This window comes from Chiloscyllium plagiosum, unplaced genomic scaffold, assembly GCF_037043375.1.
Source record: "Chiloscyllium plagiosum isolate Xiang-an unplaced genomic scaffold, Cpla_swu_hap1 HiC_scaffold_1, whole genome shotgun sequence".
NCBI lineage: Eukaryota > Metazoa > Chordata > Chondrichthyes > Orectolobiformes > Hemiscylliidae > Chiloscyllium > Chiloscyllium plagiosum.
In genome coordinates this window covers 131,434,891-131,456,544 of record NW_028270139.1, presented here as the reverse complement: position 1 = coordinate 131,456,544, position 21,654 = coordinate 131,434,891, and the positions used below count along the sequence as shown (strand labels likewise).

Genomic DNA, 21,654 nt, shown 5'->3' with positions numbered 1-21,654 from the left:
TATTGAGAAATGGTGAGGCATTGGATATTGCAAAAGCTAGTCCCAAGCAATCTAAACACATAGGCTACTTTTGATGATGAGGTGCCACCAATGCTTTCCAGCAGCACTTGTTGAGCAATTACCTGTTCACTGAAGCTTGGTTTCAATTCTACCAGGGCCATTTAACTCCTGACCTTTGTTCTAACACTGACAAAGCTCTTACTTCCAGAAATGAGACAGGGCTTTGACACCAAGGTCACATTTGACAAGACTGGCTTCAAGGAGCTCAAACAAAACTGGAGTCAATGCAAATCATGGGAAAACTCAAGAGTTAGAAATGCTCCAACAAAAATGAATAATTGAAAATAATTTCTAGTATATCACTGAAACTCCCATGCCCAACCATACTCAGCTGCTTCACCTTCCCTTCACTGTTATAAGTGGGAATGCATAATAAACATCATTCAGGCACCTCAGGTACAAAGGCATTTTTTCCCCCCTCAGGACTGAGCTAACAAGTAAATTTGTGCCACATAAGTGCCTGGCAATGCCCATCCCCAACAAAATATAACCATCATCTCTTGATATGTAATGACACTAGGTTACCAGGTCACCCACTTTGAACATTTGAGGTTATTATTGACCAAAAACTGGACTACCCATATACTGCGCAGGTTAGAATGAAGGAATCCCATCACAACTCACCTCTTGACTCTCTTAAACTTGTCTGCCATCTTCAGGGTGCAAGTCAGGAATGAGATGACATACTCCCTACTTGTCTGGAGGAATACAAGTCCAACACTCAAGAAACTTAGAATCGTAGAATCCCTGAAGTGTGGAAACAGCCCATTTGGCCCAACAGATCCACACCAAAGAGTAACTCACCCAGATTCATTCCCCTATTCTATTGTTCTACATTTACCCTGACTACTGCACCTGGCCTACACATTCCTCAACACTTTGGGCAATTTATCATGGCCAATTCACCTAACCTGCACAGCTTTGGATTGTGGGAGGAAACCCGCACAGACATGGGGAGAATGTCTGTGTGGAGTTTGCAGTCACCCAAGGCTGGAATCAAACCTGGGTACCTGGCAGTTATGCAGCAGTGCTAACCACTGAGCCACCACCTGTTTCTTGGGACAAAACCTTAAAGCATGTGATAACATCCAAAATAAAGTAGCACACTTAAATGACTATTTTCACATTTCCTCCAGCACCAACACTATAGCAAGTGTACCTACAAGATGAAATGCGTGACCACCAAAACATCAACAAATTTCTCTCCAAGTCACTTAACACCCTGACTTGACCCTCAGCTAACAATGCCCATATTCCTGAGTGATTAATGCTTTTCTCAGTTGTCCCTACCCAATTGCTCACTTTCCAATGAACTCTATTCGCCCCACCCTCATTCTCTTAAAACACCAAAGAACCTCTATTATGTGGAGGACATGGGTGAGAAGTACTTAGTTTGGTTAATTGAATGCCTGCATTGTTTAGCCAAGCATCAGGAGATTGTGATCTTGCCAGATTATTCAATATTTAAGGTTCCTCTGAAAATGGGAGATTTATTTCAAGTCATGTACGAATTTCAGTCAGGATATTTTCCATCACCTAAATTGCACTAAAGTCTTCTTGCAAACTAAATTGAGAAAGGTCTTTCTTGTAAACTCACTGACACAGTTTAAGTCTCCAGAATGCCAGCTAGAATGCCCTCACCAACTATTTTCACCTTCATGAGGACACATTGGACATCTCTCCTGAAAGCAGAACAGAATCAAACAAGCTACAATAGTGGTTTCCAATAATTTTATTATATGTACAGAAATTGCTGCTATATGAGTAGAATCTAATCCCGTGCCATAAGCTTCTGCTTCTTCAGCTTTTTCTGGGAAACCTAAAAAGAGAAAAGTTAGTAAGAAATTACTTACACTTCCAAGAAAAAATTAAGGACATCGCTCAAAATAATAACAAAGACTCGAGTAACACCAACTACAAGTTGATAACTGTTCATTTATTCTACAGCAGTCCATTTTAGTAAAAAAAAATCTTTGTGCGACTAAGGGCAAAATTTAGAGTAGAAAATGGTGCTGATTGCAGTTGCTCAGATTAATTATTTTTCATGGTTAACATCTAAAAGGTGTCCTAAGATGATCATCACTGCAACTACACATTTCAGCAATCATATCAAAAGCTCCTCCAACAATTTGTTTGTTTGAAGCTCCAGCACCTGTAGTTCATTGTATTATATTAAGCAGCATATCAGCCTTATGCTTTTAATGCAAATCATTTGAATTCAGAAAATTAAAAACACAGCAGGAGTGTGTACTTCAGCCCCTTGAGCCTGCTCCACCATTTGATACGATCAGTCAATCTCATCTTGATCTTGTTTCACCTTTCCTACCTGCTCTCCATAACCTTTCAACCCATTACTAATTAAAAATTCTCGCCTCTTAAATTTATTCAATGTCCCAGCATTCACTGCACTCTAATTCCAGATTCATAACTCAAATAATTTCTCACCTGTTTTAAATCTGCTAATCCTTATCCCAAAACTGTCTTCTCATTCTAGATTAACCCACATAAGGAAACAATCTTAATGTCCACTTTGTCACATCCTTTCAGCATCTTATTACTTCAATTTTATCTCTGCTCATCCTTCTAAAATAGCATAAGCCTAAACTGCTCAATCCTAAGTCCAACACCTCAGCTTTGGAATCAATCTAGTGAACCTCCTCTAAACTGCCTCCAATACAACTACACCCCTCAATTAAACAGACCAAAATTGTACCCAATACTCCTGATGCAGTCTCATTAATGCCTTGGTACAGTACACTTCGCAACTTGCGCACACTAGTCCTTTAAGAATTAACACCAAAATTCCATTTGTTTTTCTTATTACCTGCTGTACCTATATACTAGCATACAAAGATTCACTGACACCCACTGACACTGTACACTGAAGCACTCCAAACATTATCTTCACTCAGATAACTTGGCTTTCTATTCTGTTGATTAAAATCAATAACCTCTCACATAATATCTTTCCTGCATACAAGTTTTAAAATAGATCAAATATTTGGGGACTCAAGGACCAAACCCAGTGACACTCCATTAGTTGCAATTTGCTAATCAGTAAGATATACAATTACCATAAACTGTTTTCTGTTAGCCAAAAGAATAAATTACAGGAGGAGAAAGTGAGGTCTGCAGATGCTGGAGATCAGAGCTGGAAAAGCGCAACAGGTTAGGCAGCATCCAGGGAACAGGAGAATCGACGTTTCGGGCATAAGCCCTTCTTCAGGAATGGGGAAAGTTTGTCCAGCAGGCTAAGATAAAAGGTAGGGAGGAGGGACTTGGGGGAGGGACGTCGGAAATGTGATAGGTGGAAAGAGGTCAAGGTGAGGGTGATAGGTCAGACTGGGGTGGGGGCGGAGAGGTCGGGAAGAAGATCTCAGGTTAGGAAGGCGGTGCTGAATTTGATGGATTTGACTGAGACAGGGTGGGGGGGGAAATGAGGAAACTGGTGAAATCCGAGTTCACCCCTTGTGGTTGGAGGGTTCCTAGCCGGAAGATGAGGCGTTCTTCCTCCAACCGTCGTTTTGTTGTGGTCTGACGATGGAGGAGTCCAAAGACCTGCATATCCTTGGTGGAGTGGGAGGGGGAATTGAAATGTTGAGCTACAGGGTGGTTGGGTTGGTTGGTCCGGGTGTCCCAGAGGTGTTCTCTGAAACGCTCCGCAAGTAGCCGGCCTGTCTCCCCAATATAGAGGAGGCCACATCGGGTGCAGAGGATGCAATAGATGATATGTGTGGAGGTGCAGGTGAATCTGTGGCGGATATGGAAGTTTCCTTTGGGGCCTTGGAGGGAGGTGTGGGCGCAAGTCTTGCACCTCCTGCGGTTGCAGGGGAAGGTGCCAGGAGTGGAGGTTGGGTTGGTGGGGGGTGTGGATCTGACGAGGGAGTCACGGAGGGAGTGGTCTTTACGGAATGCTGATAGGGGAGGGGAGGGAAATATATCCTTGGTGGTGGGGTCCGTTTGGAGGTAGCGGAAATGACGGCGGATGATGCGCTGTACATGGAGATTGGTGGGGTGGTAGGTGAGGACCAGTGGGGTTCTGTCCTGGTGGCGGTTGGAGGGGCGGGGTTCAAGGGCAGAGGAGCGGGAAGTGGAAGAGATGCGGTGGAGGGCATCGTCGACCACGTCGGGGGGGAAATTGCGGTCCTTAAGAAGGAGGCCATCTGGGATGTGCGTTTTTGGAACTGGTCCTCCTGGGAGCAGATGCGGCGGAGTCGAAGGAATTGGGAGAATGGGATGGCGTTTTTACAGGGGGCAGGATGGGAGGAGGTGTAGTCCAGGTAGCTGTGGGAGTCGGTCGGTTTATAGTAGATGTCCGTGTTGATTCGGTCGCCTGAGATAGAAATAGAAAGGTCGAGGAAGGGGAGGGAGGAATCTGAGACTGTCCAGGTGAATTTGAGGTCGGGGTGGAAGGTGGTGGTGAAGTGGATGAACTGTTCAACTTCCTCGTGGGAGCACGAGGCGGCGCCGATACAGTCATCGATGTAGCGGAGGAAAAGGTGGGGGTTGGGGCCAGTGTAGTTGCGGAAGATGGATTGTTCCACATATCCTACGAAGAGGCAGGCATAGCTGGGGCCCATGGCTACTCCTTTCGTTTGGAGGAAGTGGGAGGATTGGAAAGAGAAGTTGTTCAGGGTGAGGACCAGTTCAGTCAGTCGAAGGAGGGTGTCAGTGGAAGGGTACTGGTCGGTACGGCGGGAAAGAAAGAAGCGGAGGGCTTTGAGTCCTTCGTGATGGGGGATGGAGGTGTACAGGGACCGGATGTCCATGGTGAAAATAAGGCGTTGGGGACCGGGGAAGCAAAAATCATGGAGCAGGTGGAGGGCATGGGTGGTGTCCCGAACGTAGGTGGGGAGTTCTTGGACTAAGGGGGACAGGACGGTGTCAAAGTACGCAGAGATGAGTTCGGTGGGGCAGGAGCAGGCGGAGACAATGGGTCGGCCGGGGCAGTCAGGTTTGTGGATTTTGGGCAGGAGGTAGAAGCGGGAGGTGCGGGGTTGTGGGACTATGAGGTTGGAGGCGGTGGATGGGAGATCCCCCGAGGTGATGAGGTTATGGACGGTCTGGGAGATGATGGCTTGGTGGTGGGGGGGTGGGGTCATGGTCAAGGGGGCAGCAGGAGGTGGTATCTACGAGCTGGCATTTGGCCTCAGCGGTGTAGAGGTCGGTGCGCCAAACTACTACCGCATCCCTTGTCTGCTGGTTTGATAGTGAGGTTGGGGTTGCAACGGAGTGAGTGGAGGGCTGCACGTTCCGAGGGAGAGAGGTTGGAGTGGGTGAGTGGGGTGGGGGAGTACAGGTGGCGGTTAATATCGCGGCGGTAGTTGGCTATGAAGAGGTCGAGGGCAGGTAGGAGGCCAGCACGGGGTGTCCAGGTGGATGGGGTGTGTTGGAGGCGGGAGAAGGGGTCGTCAGAGGGTGGGCGGGAGTCTTGGCTAAAGAAGTGGGCACGGAGGCGAAGGAAGAAATGTTCGATGTCATGCCACGTGTTGAATTCATTAATCCGGGAGCGTAGGGGAATGAAGGTGAGGCCTCTGCTGAGGACTGATCTTTCATCATCCTCAGAGAGGGGTAGGTCTGGAGGGATAGTGAAAACACGACAGGGCTCCCCAATCCCATATAATCTAATGTATAAGTTTTTACCTAGCTCCTTACCAAATGTGTTCTGGAAGTCCAAACAGACATTCTACATCCACAGAATTCCCGTTACATCTTCAACTAACTCTACCAAATTACTCCAACATAATTTACCCTCCAAAATACCACACTGACTCTTCGGGATTGTATATTGACTTCCCAACAAGACTTGCTATACTAACTGGTTTATATCTTCCTACTTTCCAGCTCAGAGCCAATAAGTAGCAAATAACTACATCAAGATCAGCAGTTAAAACAAAATAAAACCAAGTTTGCTGAGAAAGAAAAACAGAAAATACTGTAGTCACTCAGATCAGGTAACATCTGTGTAGGTAAACAGAAATAAATTGTTTTAGATCAATTCTGATTGAGTTATCAACCTCACACATTAAACTGTTCCAGTCCAAAACCTGCCTGCACTGAGTATCCCAGCATTGCCTGTTCTGCTGCTACCCTAACTATTGGGGCACAGGCATTGCCCTGATATGACAGATAGCTGCTGGCAAGCAATTCAAGAGTATTAGAAGATTTTCAGTTATAAATGCTTTAAATCAATTCACCAGAACTTGAGATTAATATAGGCAACTTCCAACACTAGGCTCCAAATGCTCAATGCCCTGCTCCATTTCAGCTTACCCTCCCTTGAGCAAGAGGGAGAGATTGAGCAGCCAGGGAGGGACCAAGAAGGTGGTGACTGTAGCACTGAAAGTGCAGTGAGTTTTCTTCAGATATACAAATGTTAGTGGCATCATGCACAAGGACAGAGCAGATGCCAACTTCTGGGGACAGGAACATAGATGATTTGCTTCTACTATAATTTCAGACTTCCAGCTTCTTCATTAATTTACTTCTGTAGCTTGGTGATGTGAATCGAGAGGATATAAAGTGTGAGTAAAGTGCCAAAGAATCAATCATTAGACATTTTCTCTCAATTCAGAAGGAGAAAACAAGGGATCACCTTTTTCTTCTGAACAACTTCCTCCTCTGGTTTTGGAACAATCTGCTCCTTCTCAGTGAGGATCATCTCTATGTGGCATGGTGAGCTCATGTATGGGTTTATACGACCATGGGCACGGTAAGTCCGACGGCGCATCTTAGGAGCTTTGTTCACTTGGATGTGCTCAATCACCAGAGAATCCACATCCAGACCCTAAAAAAAGTACTGTGAATAAATAACTTCATACCCACACCACTGAGCTCACTGCAGTGGTCAAATTTCAATTCTGTAAACATTTAGTCTAATCACTTAATAAGTGACTCACTTGTTTTTCAATTAACAATAGCACACAGAGAAACACAAATAGAAAGTGGAGAAACTCAGCAGGTCTGGCAGCATCTGTAGAGAGAAGCAGAGTTAACATTGAGCCAAGTAACTATATATCTATTCCATTTATACAGCAACATTTCACTTCAATAAGGCAGCATAGCAGGAAACTTCCAAAAAATAGGTCAATAGTCACTTAAGAAATGCATAGCCCCAAATTTAAGAGGGGATGTAGTGATATATTGACATGTTTCAGTGGCAGTAAAAGACAGTAATTTCATCACACTGATGGACTAGAAATAGATGCACAATTGATGTAGACCAAATTCTCAACTTGCAAACATTATATTTTTGGCATAATTGTTAATTTTTAATCTGTTGACCTGATGCAGAAGCTGAAATACAACTATTTGCTCATTTCATCCTGATTACATAATTTATCAAAATGCACTCTTCCCATAACAAATATATCATGGCTGCTGCAGTTATACTATCCAGAGAACAACAGGCACAGACCTACTCAAGTGGTCACTCAAGAGTACATTACTGTTGACATCTATAATTCAAAGGTATCTTAAGATGGTCATCATTGTAACTATATTAAAACTACTTCAATGCAACAAAAATTTCCACGTTACGTATCAAAATCAATTAATAACCTAGCTGAAATTTTACTCTTCAGTTCCTGAAAAAGCCTCAAATATTCACAACTTCCTAATGTACAGAACACACCTGATATGACAATTTGCATTTTAATGCAAGACACCTTCATTAGTCCAATTGCAGAGGAACTGAGCCAAGAGGAGACCAGTACATTTTGCGAGCAGGGCAATATTCATGAAGTCAGCACTACGGGATTATTCATGAAATAAACAACCATGTCCAGGAATGGAAGGGACATTTTGTTGAGCCACAACATCCTCCCAGTGTAAAGCAAGAGAGGCAGGAGATGTTGCTATCATCTAAAAAGGCACGACCTATGGAAAGCTACTTTCCTTAAAAACTGCGCATAAATCACGATGCAAACTGGTATGCAGCAGCACATGTGGTCACCAAACCCCAAAATACTCATTCATTTACTATAGTCTTCCACACCACATACATTACACACTTCCAGTCAATTTAAAATTCAGCTTCAAGACCTCTCACCCCACCCCACCAATTCCTTCAACACAAAGGATTTCATTTCCTCTGAAAGTTCCACTAAAGATTGTGTGCGTAAATCTATATATTTAAGATACATTACCACGTACCTTGAGTTCAGCATTGCTCTCTGCATTTTTTAGCATGTGCAGCAAGAACTCTGCACTCTTTTTAGGCCAACGACCTTGCGTCCATCGCCAGGCCTTAGCCTTCAAAAAAAAAAAAATAGCAATCAATTGTCTTTCACAAGAAAATGGATATCAAGTCACAATCGAGAAATTAGCAATAAGTTTCAACAGAAAATGTAGACAGACTCCATTTGCATGTCTGGTTTCAATAACCAACTTTGAATGTGACTTTTGTAAAGAGTAGATATTTCCATTAAACCCACAATGTGGAAGCTCAGAACATTACCATTGCTTTCATGATTATTCCAAAGGTGTCCTAAGATGGTCATCATTGCAACCACATTCTGGGGAGTCAGAAGTGCAGAACACCAAACAAAAAAAACTATAGGGGCTGCAGATTTGAAATAAAAACTGTTGGCAGAAACTCAGCAGTCTGGCAGCTGAGAAAAGAGTTAATGACTAAATCCATTTGGACAAAGTCATCAGGTTTAAAATGTTAACTCTAATTTCTCCCCACAGATACTGCCAAAATTAAGAACCAGAGATGTACAGCACAGAAAGATTCTTCAGTCCAACTTATTCCTGTCCACCAGGTATTCTAAATTATTGTAGCCCCATTTGCCAGCATTTGGCCCATATACCTCTCCAAACCCCAATTCAAATACCACCTAGTTGATAAATCTCTCCAGCAACTTGTTTTGTTTCAGAAATACAATGAATCGCAACATACGTACATTGATTTGTATCTCTAAATACTCTAATTTTCACTTTAAGCTGCCAAAGTAAACTAGCTAAAATTTACACCCAACTGGGGTGGGTATTTGAATAGGCAAGGTTTAGAGGGATATGGGCCAAGTGCTGGCAAATTGGATTAGAATAATTTAGGACACCTAGGGGCAGCACGGTGGTTCAGTTGGTAGCACTGCTGCCTCAGCGCCAAGGACCCAGGTTCGATTCCACCTTAGGACGACTGTTTGTGTGGGGGTTGCACATTCTCCCCATGTCTGCGTGGGTTTGTCCGCGTGCCCCGGTTTCCTCCCACAATCCAAAGACATTCAGGTTAGGTGGATTGGCCATGCTATATTGCCCATTGTCCTCAGGGATGTGTAGGTTAGGTGCATTAGTCAGGGTAAAATGTACAGTAATGGGTATGGTTGGGATACTTGTACAGCGGGTTGGTGTGGACTTGTTGGGCTGAAGGGCCTATTTCCACAGGAAAGGGTAAACAAAAATCAGTGCAAGAGAAGCTAGGAAAATTTATGTTCAAATCAGCAAATGACAGCAAAACCTTGCTTTAAATAAATTGGATGGCAGCTTATCGTGCATTTCATCCTCCTAAACATTTGACTCACTTTCTCAAACTTCTAACTCACTTGAGCACATCTGCCAACTCCACCATTGTAGCGTCGGAAAGGGACACACTGCCTCTTGATCACAACATCTTTCAGGAACTTTGTTGCCTTGCGGATATGCATGCCTTTGATGGTCTGGGCAGTCTCACGAGTATTCTAGGAACAGAATATCTTTGGCTACAGATTAACCAATTCTCAATGTGTCAAGATTTCTGAATTTGACCACTCTATAGACAATATTACTTGGACATTACAAAAATGTCAAGATGGTAATTGCTGCAACTGCTTTTTGGAGATTTTAACATAGTAACTATTCCCTTCCCAACAGATGGAACAACAATGCATAATCCATATTTCTACTCCTGTGTTGACTGCTCTCCTCAGCTGCCAGGACATTAAAGGTCAATTCCAGAATGTACAGGAAACCAGATCAAGCAGGAATAAATAAATACATCAAAACCAGTAAATTAGAGTTGACACAGCTTCATTTTCATGAGCGTTGCTGACAAGTCCAGAATTTGTTCAGAAAGGAGCAAAAAACTTGCCACAGTGGCATAGAGCATTGTGAAGTTCTAATTCTAGGATGCCATTGGTCTCATTGCCTTATATAACAGGACAACTATGAGATGCATCTGCCAGAGTGGACAGCAGATTCATCAGGCATATTCCTGGGGAGGTGGGGCTGTCTTGTTAGACCGGATTAAGGACACGGTGTCTGTAGTGCCAGAGTTTAGACAAATAAGTTGATTTCAAAGAACTTAGAATTTCTCAAAAAGGACAGATAATAGACTCAAAGTAGACATTGTAGGGTTTACAACCAGAAGCCATATTCCTGGAATAAAAGGCAAAATACTTAGGACTAAGATTATGGTGAATCTTTGGAATTCTCCAAACCAGAAACATTGATAGATTTTTAGTTAATGACATCAAGGACATAGGAATTGCATACTGATATAACAATCATGATCTGGAATGGCAGAGCAGCTTGAATCACCAGCTTCTGTTCCCACCCCTCCTCCCATTTGACCTTGCCAACAAGACAGAGAGGGGAAAAGAATTATCACTGCCGAACCTTTAACCATGGTAGACAAACCGGAGGCTGGAAGAACACAGCAAGCCAGGTAGCAACAGGAGGCAGAGAAGTCTACATTTCAGGTGTAACCTCTTTTACCATATGGTTAGAATTAATATTAGCCCATATACTATTAGATGAGTAAAATTCAATTCTATTCAACATGAATTCTAGGCTAGCAAAACAATACATGAGGAGAAAGTGAGGACTGCAGATGCTGGAGATCAGAGCGGAAAAATGTGTTGCTGGAAAAGCGCAGCAGGTCAGGCAACATCCAAGGAGCAGGAGAATCGACGTTTCGGGCATAAGCCCTTCTTCAGGAATGAGGAGGGTGTGCCAAGCAGGCTAAGATAAAAAGGTAGGGAGGAGCGTTGGGAATGAGATAGGTGGGAGGAGGTTAAGGTGAGGGTGGTAGGCCGGGAAGAAGATTGCAGGTCAAGAAGGCGGTGCTGAGTCTGAGGGTTGGGACTGAGATAGGGGGGGGGAAATGAGGAAGCTGGAGAAATGCAGCTGGTGAATGCCAATTTCTCCAGCTTCATTTCCCTTCCCCCCCACCTTATCTCAGTCCCAACCTTCAGACTCAGCACCGCCTTCTTGACCTGCAATCTTCTTCCCGACCTCTCCGCCCCCACACCCTCTCTGGCTTATCACCCTCACCTTAACCTCATTCCACCTATCGCATTCCCAATGCCCCTCCCTCAAGTCCCTCCTCCCTACCTTTTATCTTAGCCTGCTTGGCACACCCTCCTCATTCCTGAAGAAGGGCTTATGCCCAAAATGTCGATTCTCCTGCTCCTTGGATGCTGCCAGACCTGCTGCACTTTTCTAGCAACACATTTTTCAAAACAATACATGAACACTTATTCTGAACTAGAGCTTGCCAGAGCCAAAGGGTCCCACAAAACTTTCAGGTAATATCAAACCTAGGGCAATATTAGGACAGAAAGCCAAAACTCTGATCACATTTTTAGAATTGCCTTCCAAAGAAAGAGGTTTGGGGAGCCATTGGAGTTAATTATCCAACTACCAACAACAGAGCATTAAAATCAATGATTTTCAAGCAACTTGAAGATATCGTAGAGACAGGGATGGATTGGCCACCAGGATGAGAACTTTCAATTAACCAAACAAGATGAATCCAAACCAAAAAAGAACATTCTGCTTTTAAACTTATCTACAAAATAAGCTACAAATGTTCTCTCATTTGCACACTGATAATTTTCCCTTAAATCTAATGAGCCAGAGTTTCAAAATAAGACATAAGACTTACCTTGAAGTGTACTCGCAAGTTCGAACCCCTTGCCTTACATGCTGTAGAAAATACAAAAGGGAAGTAAATCACTTAACATTACAAATGGAATGAACATTAAAATAGAAGTAAACTACTTACATTTGGTGGGGTTCTCTGGGTCTAACGAATAGCGAACCATTTTCAGAGAACTAGGAAGAAAAATAAAGCAAATTCAAATTAACTTAATTTAGTTGTGTAAGTTGCATTTTAAAAGGAATATTGCCCATGAAATTTCTACCAGAAAATGCGATTGCCAATTCAGTACAGGCCTACATGTGGAAGCTCAGAAAACAAAGTATTTTCACGATTAGTTCAAAGGTGTCCTAAGAAAGTCATCATTGCAACCACATTATACAAGCCAGTTTCAAGGCAGCAAGCAAAAAAGATTCATGGACTAAAACCCACCCTCACACGAGGTAGACAGAAATCCAAGTACACTCAAATGGGATGAATCTATTTAACTTATAACTATAAAGCAGGTTGTCGCGGACGTGTTATAGTTCTTCCAACGCAAACATTGCGCCAATATTCTGAAATAAGAGGCTGCTGGTGGTCGATGCCGTGTGGGTTTAAAGCGGAAACCGGCACCTCAGGCCCTGCTTCCAAAGACATTCCGCAGCTGCAGGTTAGTCCGACAAATGTAATTTCGGCAGCACTAACACAAAATAAACTCAAATCAAAACATAAAAACTCAGAAGATGAAGATTTTTCACCACGACTCGGTCCCGGAACGTCCAGGCAGCCATTTTGTTGCGCGCTTGGGTTCTGCAGTTTTTAAACCAGCTCCATCTTTTACATCCAATACGGATTCAAATGGTAATACCAAGCTGATACTGTTGTATATCAGTCTGTGTAACCATTGTTAGTGAACATATGGTATGTACGATTCGGATGTCTGAGATTAGCAGCGGATTGTCTACCACCTTTCTCGCAGCTCTCTCTGATCCCCACTCACCTCCACACGCCAACAGGGAAAGAGAGAGCCAGAGGCTCACGGGAACTCAAATCGTAAGCTCATCTCGCGAGAGTTCCCATGACACCACGCGTGAGGTTGGACTGCGCATGAATAGGCCATTCAGCCCATCCCATCATATCTGTACCTGTCATCAAACAACCAACACCTCGGAAACCATGCAGTGGACCGAAGTGCTCACCTAAATACTGCTTAAGGAGGGTCGTCACCAGAGGAAGAGACAGAGCGCCGCGGGGAAAAAGGAGGGCAGCACCGCCCAAGCAGGAAAAGACAATCCCTCTGAGGGGATGAGTAAAGACCTCCCCCCACCCGGTGAGAACCACGAGGTACCCACCTCCCCACAGCTCCAGGTAACTGGGAGCAGCGGTCCTGTGACAGCCCCGCTGTCAGATGGAGAACTGGACTGTGCGGAGCCTGGGCCTGACCCGAAGACACCAGAGCGGGGAAATGGCTCCAGCGTGGAGCCGGACAGCTACCTCAGCCCTGGGAGGGTCCAGCAGTTTGCCGTCACCACGGGAATGCACACAGCTACCCCAGAGGGGCAAGACCAGCAACAAATGGACAGTGTCAACCTTGTAAACTGTTAAAAATGGGGTTAAAAATTGCCAGCATCAATGTGCGTAGCATCAAATCGGCTATGCGATGTGTTTCTACCGTGGCCTTCCTGGCCAACATTAAAGCCGACGTCCTGTTTCTACAGGAGTGTGGGATACCGCACCTCAGCAGCTACAGGAGATGGTCGAGCTTGTGGGCCCATGGGCCGTCAGTTTGCTCGGGGGGCAACGATAGCCTTGCCTCCGGCCTGGGTATCCTGTTGCGAGGAGGCAACTTCACCATCTCCGAGGTTAAGGAGGTGGTGGGCGGGCGCCTCCTCGTCGCCAACGTCATGTTCAGGAATGCTCCTCTGAGACTGATTAATGTGTACGCCCCAGTGGGTAAGAGTGAACGGTTGGCCGTCCTGCAGAAGCTTCCACTGTTGCTGGCTACGTCCAGGCCGGTCATTCTGGCCGGACTTCAACTGTATCATTGATGCAGATGGACGATCCGGCAGGGGGGACAGTAAACTGGACGCCACGTCCAGAGCCCTGATGGACACAGTAAAAGATGCCAAGCTGCACGACGTCTTCAGCACCCCTGCAGACGGAGCGCAGCGTAGATACACCTGGTCACGGGCAGACGGGTCTATCCGCTCAAGGATAGATTACCTGTTTGTGTCCTGAACGCTCTCAGTCAGATCCACCAACATCAAGCCGGTGTTCTTCTCTGACCACTGCCTCCTGCTGGCCGACTGTCACCTACAGGACGAGCAGCGGGCTGGTAAGGGAACTTGGAAGCTGAACACAAAGCTGTTGACCCCAGGAAACATTGAGGAGCTCAAGAGGGACTACGCAGGTTGGAGAACCGTGAAGCCCCTCTTTGAGTCCCCAGCGGACTGGTGGGAAACAGTAAAAGGGAACATCAAGAGGTTCTTCATCCTCAAAGGTGTTCAGGAGGCGAGAGAGAGGCGGGGAAAACTGTCCCAGCTCCAGGAAAGTATGCAGAACCTGCTCCTGCTGCAGACGATGGGGGTGGATGTCACAGAGGACCTCAAGGAGGTGAAGGGCCAGCAAGCCTCGCTCTTTGCTTCGGAGGCCTCCAAGATAATCTTCCGGTCCAGGGTCCGCTCGGTGGAGCAGGACGAGACGTGCTCACGTTTCTTCTTCCAGAAGGTGCACAAAGAGAGCTCCGTGCTCAGCAGCCTGAAGGAAGAAGATGGCTCGATAACGTCATCTCAGGCTGACGTCATGAGGATCAGTAAATCCTTCTACGCCAGTCTGTATGACGCGAAGCCGACCGACAGCACGGCCTCCCAGTCGTTCCTGTCCTCTATCACGGAGGTCTTAGACGACAGAACACGGGAGAGGCTGGACCAGCCGCTATCTCTGGATGAGCTGACCAAGGCCCTCGAGTCCTTCGAAAAGAATAAATCTCCCGGAAGCGACGGCTTACCGGTCGAGCTCTATTCCGCTCTGTGGGACTTGATTGGCCAGGACCTGCTGGAGGTGTATGTCAGTATGCTTCGGGCAGGTACCATGAGTGAATCCATGAGGAAAGGCATCATCACCCTCATCTACAAGCGGAAGGGGGAGAGGGAGGAACTCCAAAATTGGAGACCACATCTCACTGTTGAATGCGGATTACAAAATTCTGTCAAAGGTAATCGCCAACCGGGTCAGGTCTGCTCTGGGGTCGGTGATTCACCCTGACCAAACCTGTGCTGTGCTGGGCAGGAAGATCGCTGAGAATCTCGCACTCCTCAGGGATACGATCGCCTACGTGCAGGACAGAGGGTTGGACACCTGCCTGATCAGCCTGGACCAGGAGAAAGCCTTTGACAGGATATCACACAGGTATATGAGAGATGTTCTCTCCAAAATGGGCTTTGGGGAGGGAATCTGCAATTGGATAGACTGCTCTACACCAACATTGTCAGTGCAGTCTCAGTCAATGAGTGGGAATCAGATAGATTCCCAGTCAGATCTCTCCTGCCTTGTTTGTGTGCTGCATAGAGCCATTTGCCGAGTCCATCAGGAAGGATGCGAGCCTGAGAGGGGTGACTATTCCTGGCAGAGGGGGCCTGCAGGTTAAGGCCTCCCTGTACATGGATGACGTCGCCGTTTTCTGCTCGGATCCGCTGTCCATGCGCAGACCCATGCGCATATGTGACCAGTTCGAACGGGCCTCAGGGGCCAAGGTAAACTGAGGCAAGAGCGAGGCCATGCTCTTCGGGAACTGGGCCGACCAATCCTCGATCCCCTTCACCGTCAGGACCGACCACCTGCTGGGTATTTGGTTCGGGGGGGCTGGGTCATGCGCCAAGTCTTGGGAGGAGCGTATCAGCAAAGTGAGGCAGAAACTGGGCAGATGGAAGCTTCGGTCGCTCTCCATCGCGGGAAAAAACCTGGTCATCAGGTGTGAGGCACTGTCATTGCTATTATACGTGGCACAGGTCTGGCCTATTCCCAGAACCTGGGGAAAACATACACCCAATGCCACCCTCACCCTGATGGCCACCTTTGTGTGTGGCTGCATCAAGCTGTGCGTGGATCCCCGGTACGCAAACACCAAGTGTCACTACGTACTGAGGTTCTATCTGTCCCCGGTGTTGCGAAGGATGGGCCGAGTAGTTGGACTGTTCCGTATCACCTGTCCTTCGTGGAGAAGTTTATGAAGAAAATCACCTTTGACTACAAGTCCATCAGGAAGTGGTCAGCACGTAGTGTCCTTGAGACCCTTCGGGAAAAGGAGAGGGCGGATCCTATCAAGCGGTTCCCTGAGCAGACTGTCAAAGTCATTTAGTAGAATGCCTCATCGCCAGAACTTTCCAACAAGCACCAACACATGGCTTGGCTGGTGGTGAGAAGGGCTCTGCCTGTGAGATCCTTTATGCACGCCCGGACTCTCAGCCGCACCGCACGCTGCCCTCGAAGCGGCTGCGGGGGGGACGAGACTGTCACACACCTCCTTCTGGAATGTGCCTACGCAGAAGAAGTCTGGAGAGGAATGCAGTGGTGTTTGTCGAGATTCGTCCCGAGCAGCGCCGTGACGCAGGACTCCGTGCTCTATGGCCTGTTCCCCGGGACGCACACCGAGACGAACATCAACTGTGCCTGGAGGATCATCAACTCAGTGAAGGACGCTCTCTGGCCGGTCCGAAACCTGTTGATCTTCCAGCTGAAGGAGTTGACCCCGACTGAGTGTTGCAGACTGGCACATTCCAAGGTCCAGGACTACGTGTTGAGGGACGCGCTGAAGCTTGGGGCAGCTGCCGCCAAGGCGCGGTGGGGAAAGACCACCGTGTAACATCTGCCTGCATAAAGAAGGACAGGGGGCCCGCGCAGTCATTTGGGCCCTGCTGACGCCTCAGCTAAAAATGTAATCGTACAGACCTGTAAATAGGAATAATTACTCTGTTTTGATATGCAAACAAATGGAATGTTTACATATGTATGGCATGTCCAGTTGTACAGATCATCAAAGTATTTTATGAATAAAGTATATTTTTTAAATAAAACAAAATACTGCTTAAATGTTTTTGGAGTTCCCATCTACTACCTTTTAAAGCAGCGATTTTTAGATACCGATATCCCTTGGGTTTAAAAATTATCCTCAAATCCCCTCTAAAACTCCTCGTTTCTTAATTTAAAACTGTGCACCTGATCATTGATCCATCTACTAAGGAAAAAGGGTTTCCCCTAATCTGTATACCCTATTTGCCCTGTCTCTGCCATTCATAACTCAACCAAATCCCCCACCTTCTCTGCTGTAAGGAAAACAACTCCAGCATATCTAGTCTCTTAGTTGAATCACTCCAGCGCAGGCAACATCCTGGTGAATCTCTTCTAAATCATGTCTAGTGCAATCACCTTTCTATAGTGTGGCAATCAGAACTGTATAGCTGTGGCTCAACTCAAGTAATATACAGCTTAATCAAAATCTGCTTGCTCTTGTGTTCAATGACGACTAATGAAGGCAAGTATCGAATTTGCCTTCTTATTCATCTTGTCTACCTGTCCTGTCTTCAAGGATCTATAGACATGAACTCCAAGGTCTCTCTCATCCTCTGCACTTTCCACGGTCTTTCCATTTAATGTGTACTCCTTTATTTGCCTTCCGGAAATGTGAATCCTCATACTTTTCAGGACTAAATTCCATTCATCACTGTTTAGCCTAACTGACCAGCCCAGTTAGATTAGATTAGAGTAGATTCCTGACAGTGTGGAAACAGACCCTTCGGCCCAACAAGTCCACACCGACCCTCCGAAGAGTAACCTACCAAGACCCATTTCTCTCTGACTAACGCCAATTTACCTAACCTGCACATCTTTGGACTGTGGGAGGAAACAGGAGCACCTGGAGGAAACCCAAGCAGACACGGGGAGAATGTGCAAACTCCACACAGACAGTCGCCCGAGGCTGGAATCGAACCTGGAACCCTAGTACTGTAAAGCAGCAGTGCTAACCACTGAGTCACTGTGCCGCCCCATTGTTCTGTATTCCAAGACTTTCTTCCTATGATTTACCCCACCAATTTTCACATCATCTGCAAACTTTCTAATCATGCCTACATCATTCATGTCTAGATCATCAATGTACGTTACTAATAGTAAGAGATCCAACACTGAACCCTAGACATTTGGTTCCAGTCCCAAACCACCATTTGAGCATCACCATCTGTTTCCAACCACTAGGCTAATCTTAGAGCCAGTTTGTCAAAATGCTCTGGATCCCATAGGTTCTTAGCTTATTAACCAGTCTGCCATGCACGACCTTGTCAAAAGCCTTACTGAAGTCCATGTAAACAATATTAACTGGACTAACCTACGATCATACCAACTACATTCATGTCTAGATCAATAATGTACACAACATATTGCAAGAGGCCTAGTACAAAGCCTGTGGTATGCCTTTGAACATGGGCCTCCACTCACAAAAAAATTCTGTTTCCCATTTCTAAAAGTACCCCAGAATCAGATGATCAAAGCACAGGAGGATGTCATTCAGCAAATAATGTCTTTCTCACATTAGCAGGCTGTGACTAATGTTGTTCCAGCTCTTCACAATAAGGGGACCAAATATAATTCCTAATTCACAGACGATGCAAAGCTAAGTGGGAGTCTATGATGTGAGGAAATTTGAAGTGACTTCAGGAGGATTTGAACAGGCTTAGTGAGTGGAAAGGAATATGGCAGATGGAATGTAATATGGTAAAATGTGAAACAGGTGTGCAGCGTATTTAGAGTCATAGAGCTATAGAGATGTACACCATGGAAACAGACCCTTCGCTCCAACTCGTCCATGCTGACCAGATATCCCAATCCAATCTAGTCCCACCTGCCAGCACCTGGCCCATATCCCTCCAAACCCTTCCTATTCATATACCCATCCAAATGCCTTTTAAATGTTGAAATTGTACCAGCCTCCATCACTTCCTCTGGCAGTTCATTCCATATATGTATCACCCTCTGTGTGGAAAAGTTGCCCCTTAGATCTCTTTTATATCTTTCCCCTCTCACCCTAAACCTATGCCCTCTAGTTCTGGACTCCCTGATCCCAGGGAAAAGACTTTGTCTATTTATCCTATCCATGCCCCTCATAATTTTGTAAACCTCTATAAGGTCACCCCTCAGCCTCCGATGCTCCAAGGAAAACAGCCCCAGCCTGTTCCGCCTCTCCCCATAGCTCAGATCCTCCAACCCTGGCAACATGCTTGTAAATCTTTTCTGAGCCCTTTCAAGTTTTTTTAATGGTAAAAGGTTGGAAAGTGTAGAAGCACGAGGTGTTTGTTGTCAGCCAAGAAGATTTGAGTTCAGGAGTAACAAAATATCGCTTCAGTTGAATGGAAGTTAGGTTAGACTGCACCTGGATTGTGTGGATGTTTAGGGTCCTTATCTCAAGAAAGATAATATCTTGCTTTAGAGGGATTGCAATGAAGATTCGCTGGATTTGTTCTTGGGATGGTAGAAATAGAAATCGGGCAACTGAGCTTGCATTTTATATAATGTCAAAGAAATACAGATGATCTCATTGAAATGTATAAAATATTTAAAGGGCTAGTCAGGGTAGATTCAGATACAGTACTGGTTGGGGAGTCTAAAACTAGTGTGTACAATTTAAAAATAAGGTCTACTCGGAGGGAAATTATTTAACTCTGATGGTTATGACACTTTGGAATTCTCTACCAGAGCAGTTGAGGATGCTCAGTCTTTGAATATGTTTAAGGGAGACATTGATAGTTTTCTGATTAACAATAGTGCACAAAGCTATGGTAATGTGATAAATAAAAGGCATTGAAGTGTATGGTCACCAATTCCTTTAAGACATAAAAGCCCAACAGGAAAATGAGCAATCTGTAGCTAACAAAGGAAATTAGAGACTGTATTAGATCAGAAGAGGAGGTCTGAAAAGTTGCCAAAATGTGTAGTAAGACTAAGGAAATAGAAGCAGCAGTAGGCCATATAAGCATTTCCTGCTATTTAATAAGATCATGACTGATTTATAAAGTTCATTCATGAGATGTGGGCAGTGCAAACTTGACCAAGATTCATTGCACACTCCTAATGATCCCGGGAAAGTGAGCTCCCTTCTCAAATTGCTGCAGTCTTTGTGCTGTAGATAGACTCACATGCTGTTAGGGAGGGAGTTTCAGGATTTTGACTCCAACACAATGAATGAATGGTGACATATTAACAAATCAGGATGGTTTATGGTTTGGAGAGAAACTTGCATGTGGTGGTGTTCTCATATGCCTGCTGCCCTTGTCCTTTGAGATGATAGTGTTGTGGGTTTGGAAAGTGCTGTCTAAGGAACCTTAGAGTTATTCTGCAGTGTATCTTAAATGGTACATGCTGCCACTAAAGAGCATTGATGAGTTTGGGAGTGAATGTTTGTGGATTTGGTGCCAATCAAGTGGGTTACTTTGGCCTGGATACAGTTAAATGTCTTTAGTGCTATTGGAGCTGCAGCCATCCAGACAAGTGGGAAGTATTCCATCACACTCCTGACTTGTGCCTCGTAGATGGTGAACAGGTTTTGGGTAGTCAAAAGATGAGTTACTGAGTCATAGAGTTGTACAGCACAGAAACAGACTTTTTGATCCAACTCGTCCAGGCTGACAGTATAACCAAATTTAATCTAGTCCCATTTACAGCATTTGACCCGTATCCCTCTAATCCTTCCTATTCATATACCCATCCAAATACTTTTTAAATCTTGTAATTGCACCAGCCTCTACCACTTCCTCTGATAGTTCATTCCGTACATGCACCGGTCTCTGCATGAAAATGTTGCCCTTTACGTCCCTTTAAAATTGTTCCCCTCTCACCTTAAACCTATGCCCTCTAGTTTTGAACTCCCCAACCTTGGGAAAATGATGTTGGCTATTTACCAATGCCTGTCATGATTTTATAAACCTCTATAACATCACTCCTCAGCTTACGATGAACCAAAGAACATTGCCCAGCCTATTCATCTCAAACCCTCCAACCCTAGCAATATCCTTGTAAATCTTTCTGAACACTTCCAAGTTTAACAACATATTTCCTAAAGCAAGAGACCAGAATCGAATGCAGTATTCCACAAGTGGCCTAACCAATGGCCTGTATAGTTGCAACATGACATCCCAACATCTACATTTAATGTACTGAACAATAAAGCAAGCATATTAAATGCCTTCTTCACTCTACTGTCTACCTGTGACTCCACTTTCAAGGAACTATGAACCTGTATCTGTTAGGCAACACACACCAGGTCCCTATCATTAAGTGTATAAGTACTGCCCTGATTTGCCATACCAAAGCACAACACTTCACATGTATCTAAATTAAACTCTATCTGCCACTTAGCTCATTTCCCCATATGATCAAGGTCCTGTTGAACTCTGAGACAACCTTCACTGTCTACTACATCACCAATTTTGGTGTTATCTGCAAACTTACTAACCATACCTCTTGTATTCACATCCAAATCATTTATATAAATGACAAAAAGCACTGGACCCAGCACCTTGCAGCACACCACTGGTCAAAGGCATCTATTCTCTAATCTCCTCTTGTAGCCATAGTACTTACAAGGCTGGTCTAGCTTAATCTAGATTAATCTTTGGTGATGCACTCAGGCAGAACAAACAGGGCAAGGGAATACAGGAATGGTGTTCATGTTGGATGCTGGTGTGCATTTACAGTCTATTATGGTG

The 21,654-nt window shown here is 45.2% G+C and overlaps 1 protein-coding gene and 3 non-coding genes across 4 annotated transcripts; all 4 read right to left on the bottom strand.

Moving 5' to 3' along the window:
• Positions 1 to 1,776: 1,776 nt before the first annotated feature.
• rpl17 (ribosomal protein L17) lies at positions 1,777 to 12,096 on the bottom strand. The gene is made up of 6 exons (XM_043719207.2): positions 12,047 to 12,096; positions 11,927 to 11,967; positions 9,606 to 9,740; positions 8,215 to 8,313; positions 6,656 to 6,847; positions 1,777 to 1,879 (listed from the first exon to the last, which is right to left on the bottom strand). The coding sequence occupies exons 1-6, from the start codon at positions 12,084 to 12,086 to the stop codon at positions 1,832 to 1,834; spliced, it is 555 nt and encodes a 184-aa protein (XP_043575142.1). The 5' UTR covers positions 12,087 to 12,096; the 3' UTR covers positions 1,777 to 1,831.
• Positions 2,082 to 2,148, bottom strand: LOC122556031 (small nucleolar RNA SNORD58). The gene has a single exon (XR_006313441.1). It is a non-coding gene; the product is annotated as a small nucleolar RNA SNORD58 (small nucleolar RNA).
• Positions 8,502 to 8,569, bottom strand: LOC122556024 (small nucleolar RNA SNORD58). The gene has a single exon (XR_006313436.1). It is a non-coding gene; the product is annotated as a small nucleolar RNA SNORD58 (small nucleolar RNA).
• A 129-nt stretch (positions 12,097 to 12,225) lies between the features above and the next one.
• LOC122556028 (small nucleolar RNA SNORD58) lies at positions 12,226 to 12,291 on the bottom strand. The gene has a single exon (XR_006313437.1). It is a non-coding gene; the product is annotated as a small nucleolar RNA SNORD58 (small nucleolar RNA).
• Positions 12,292 to 21,654: the final 9,363 nt, after the last annotated feature.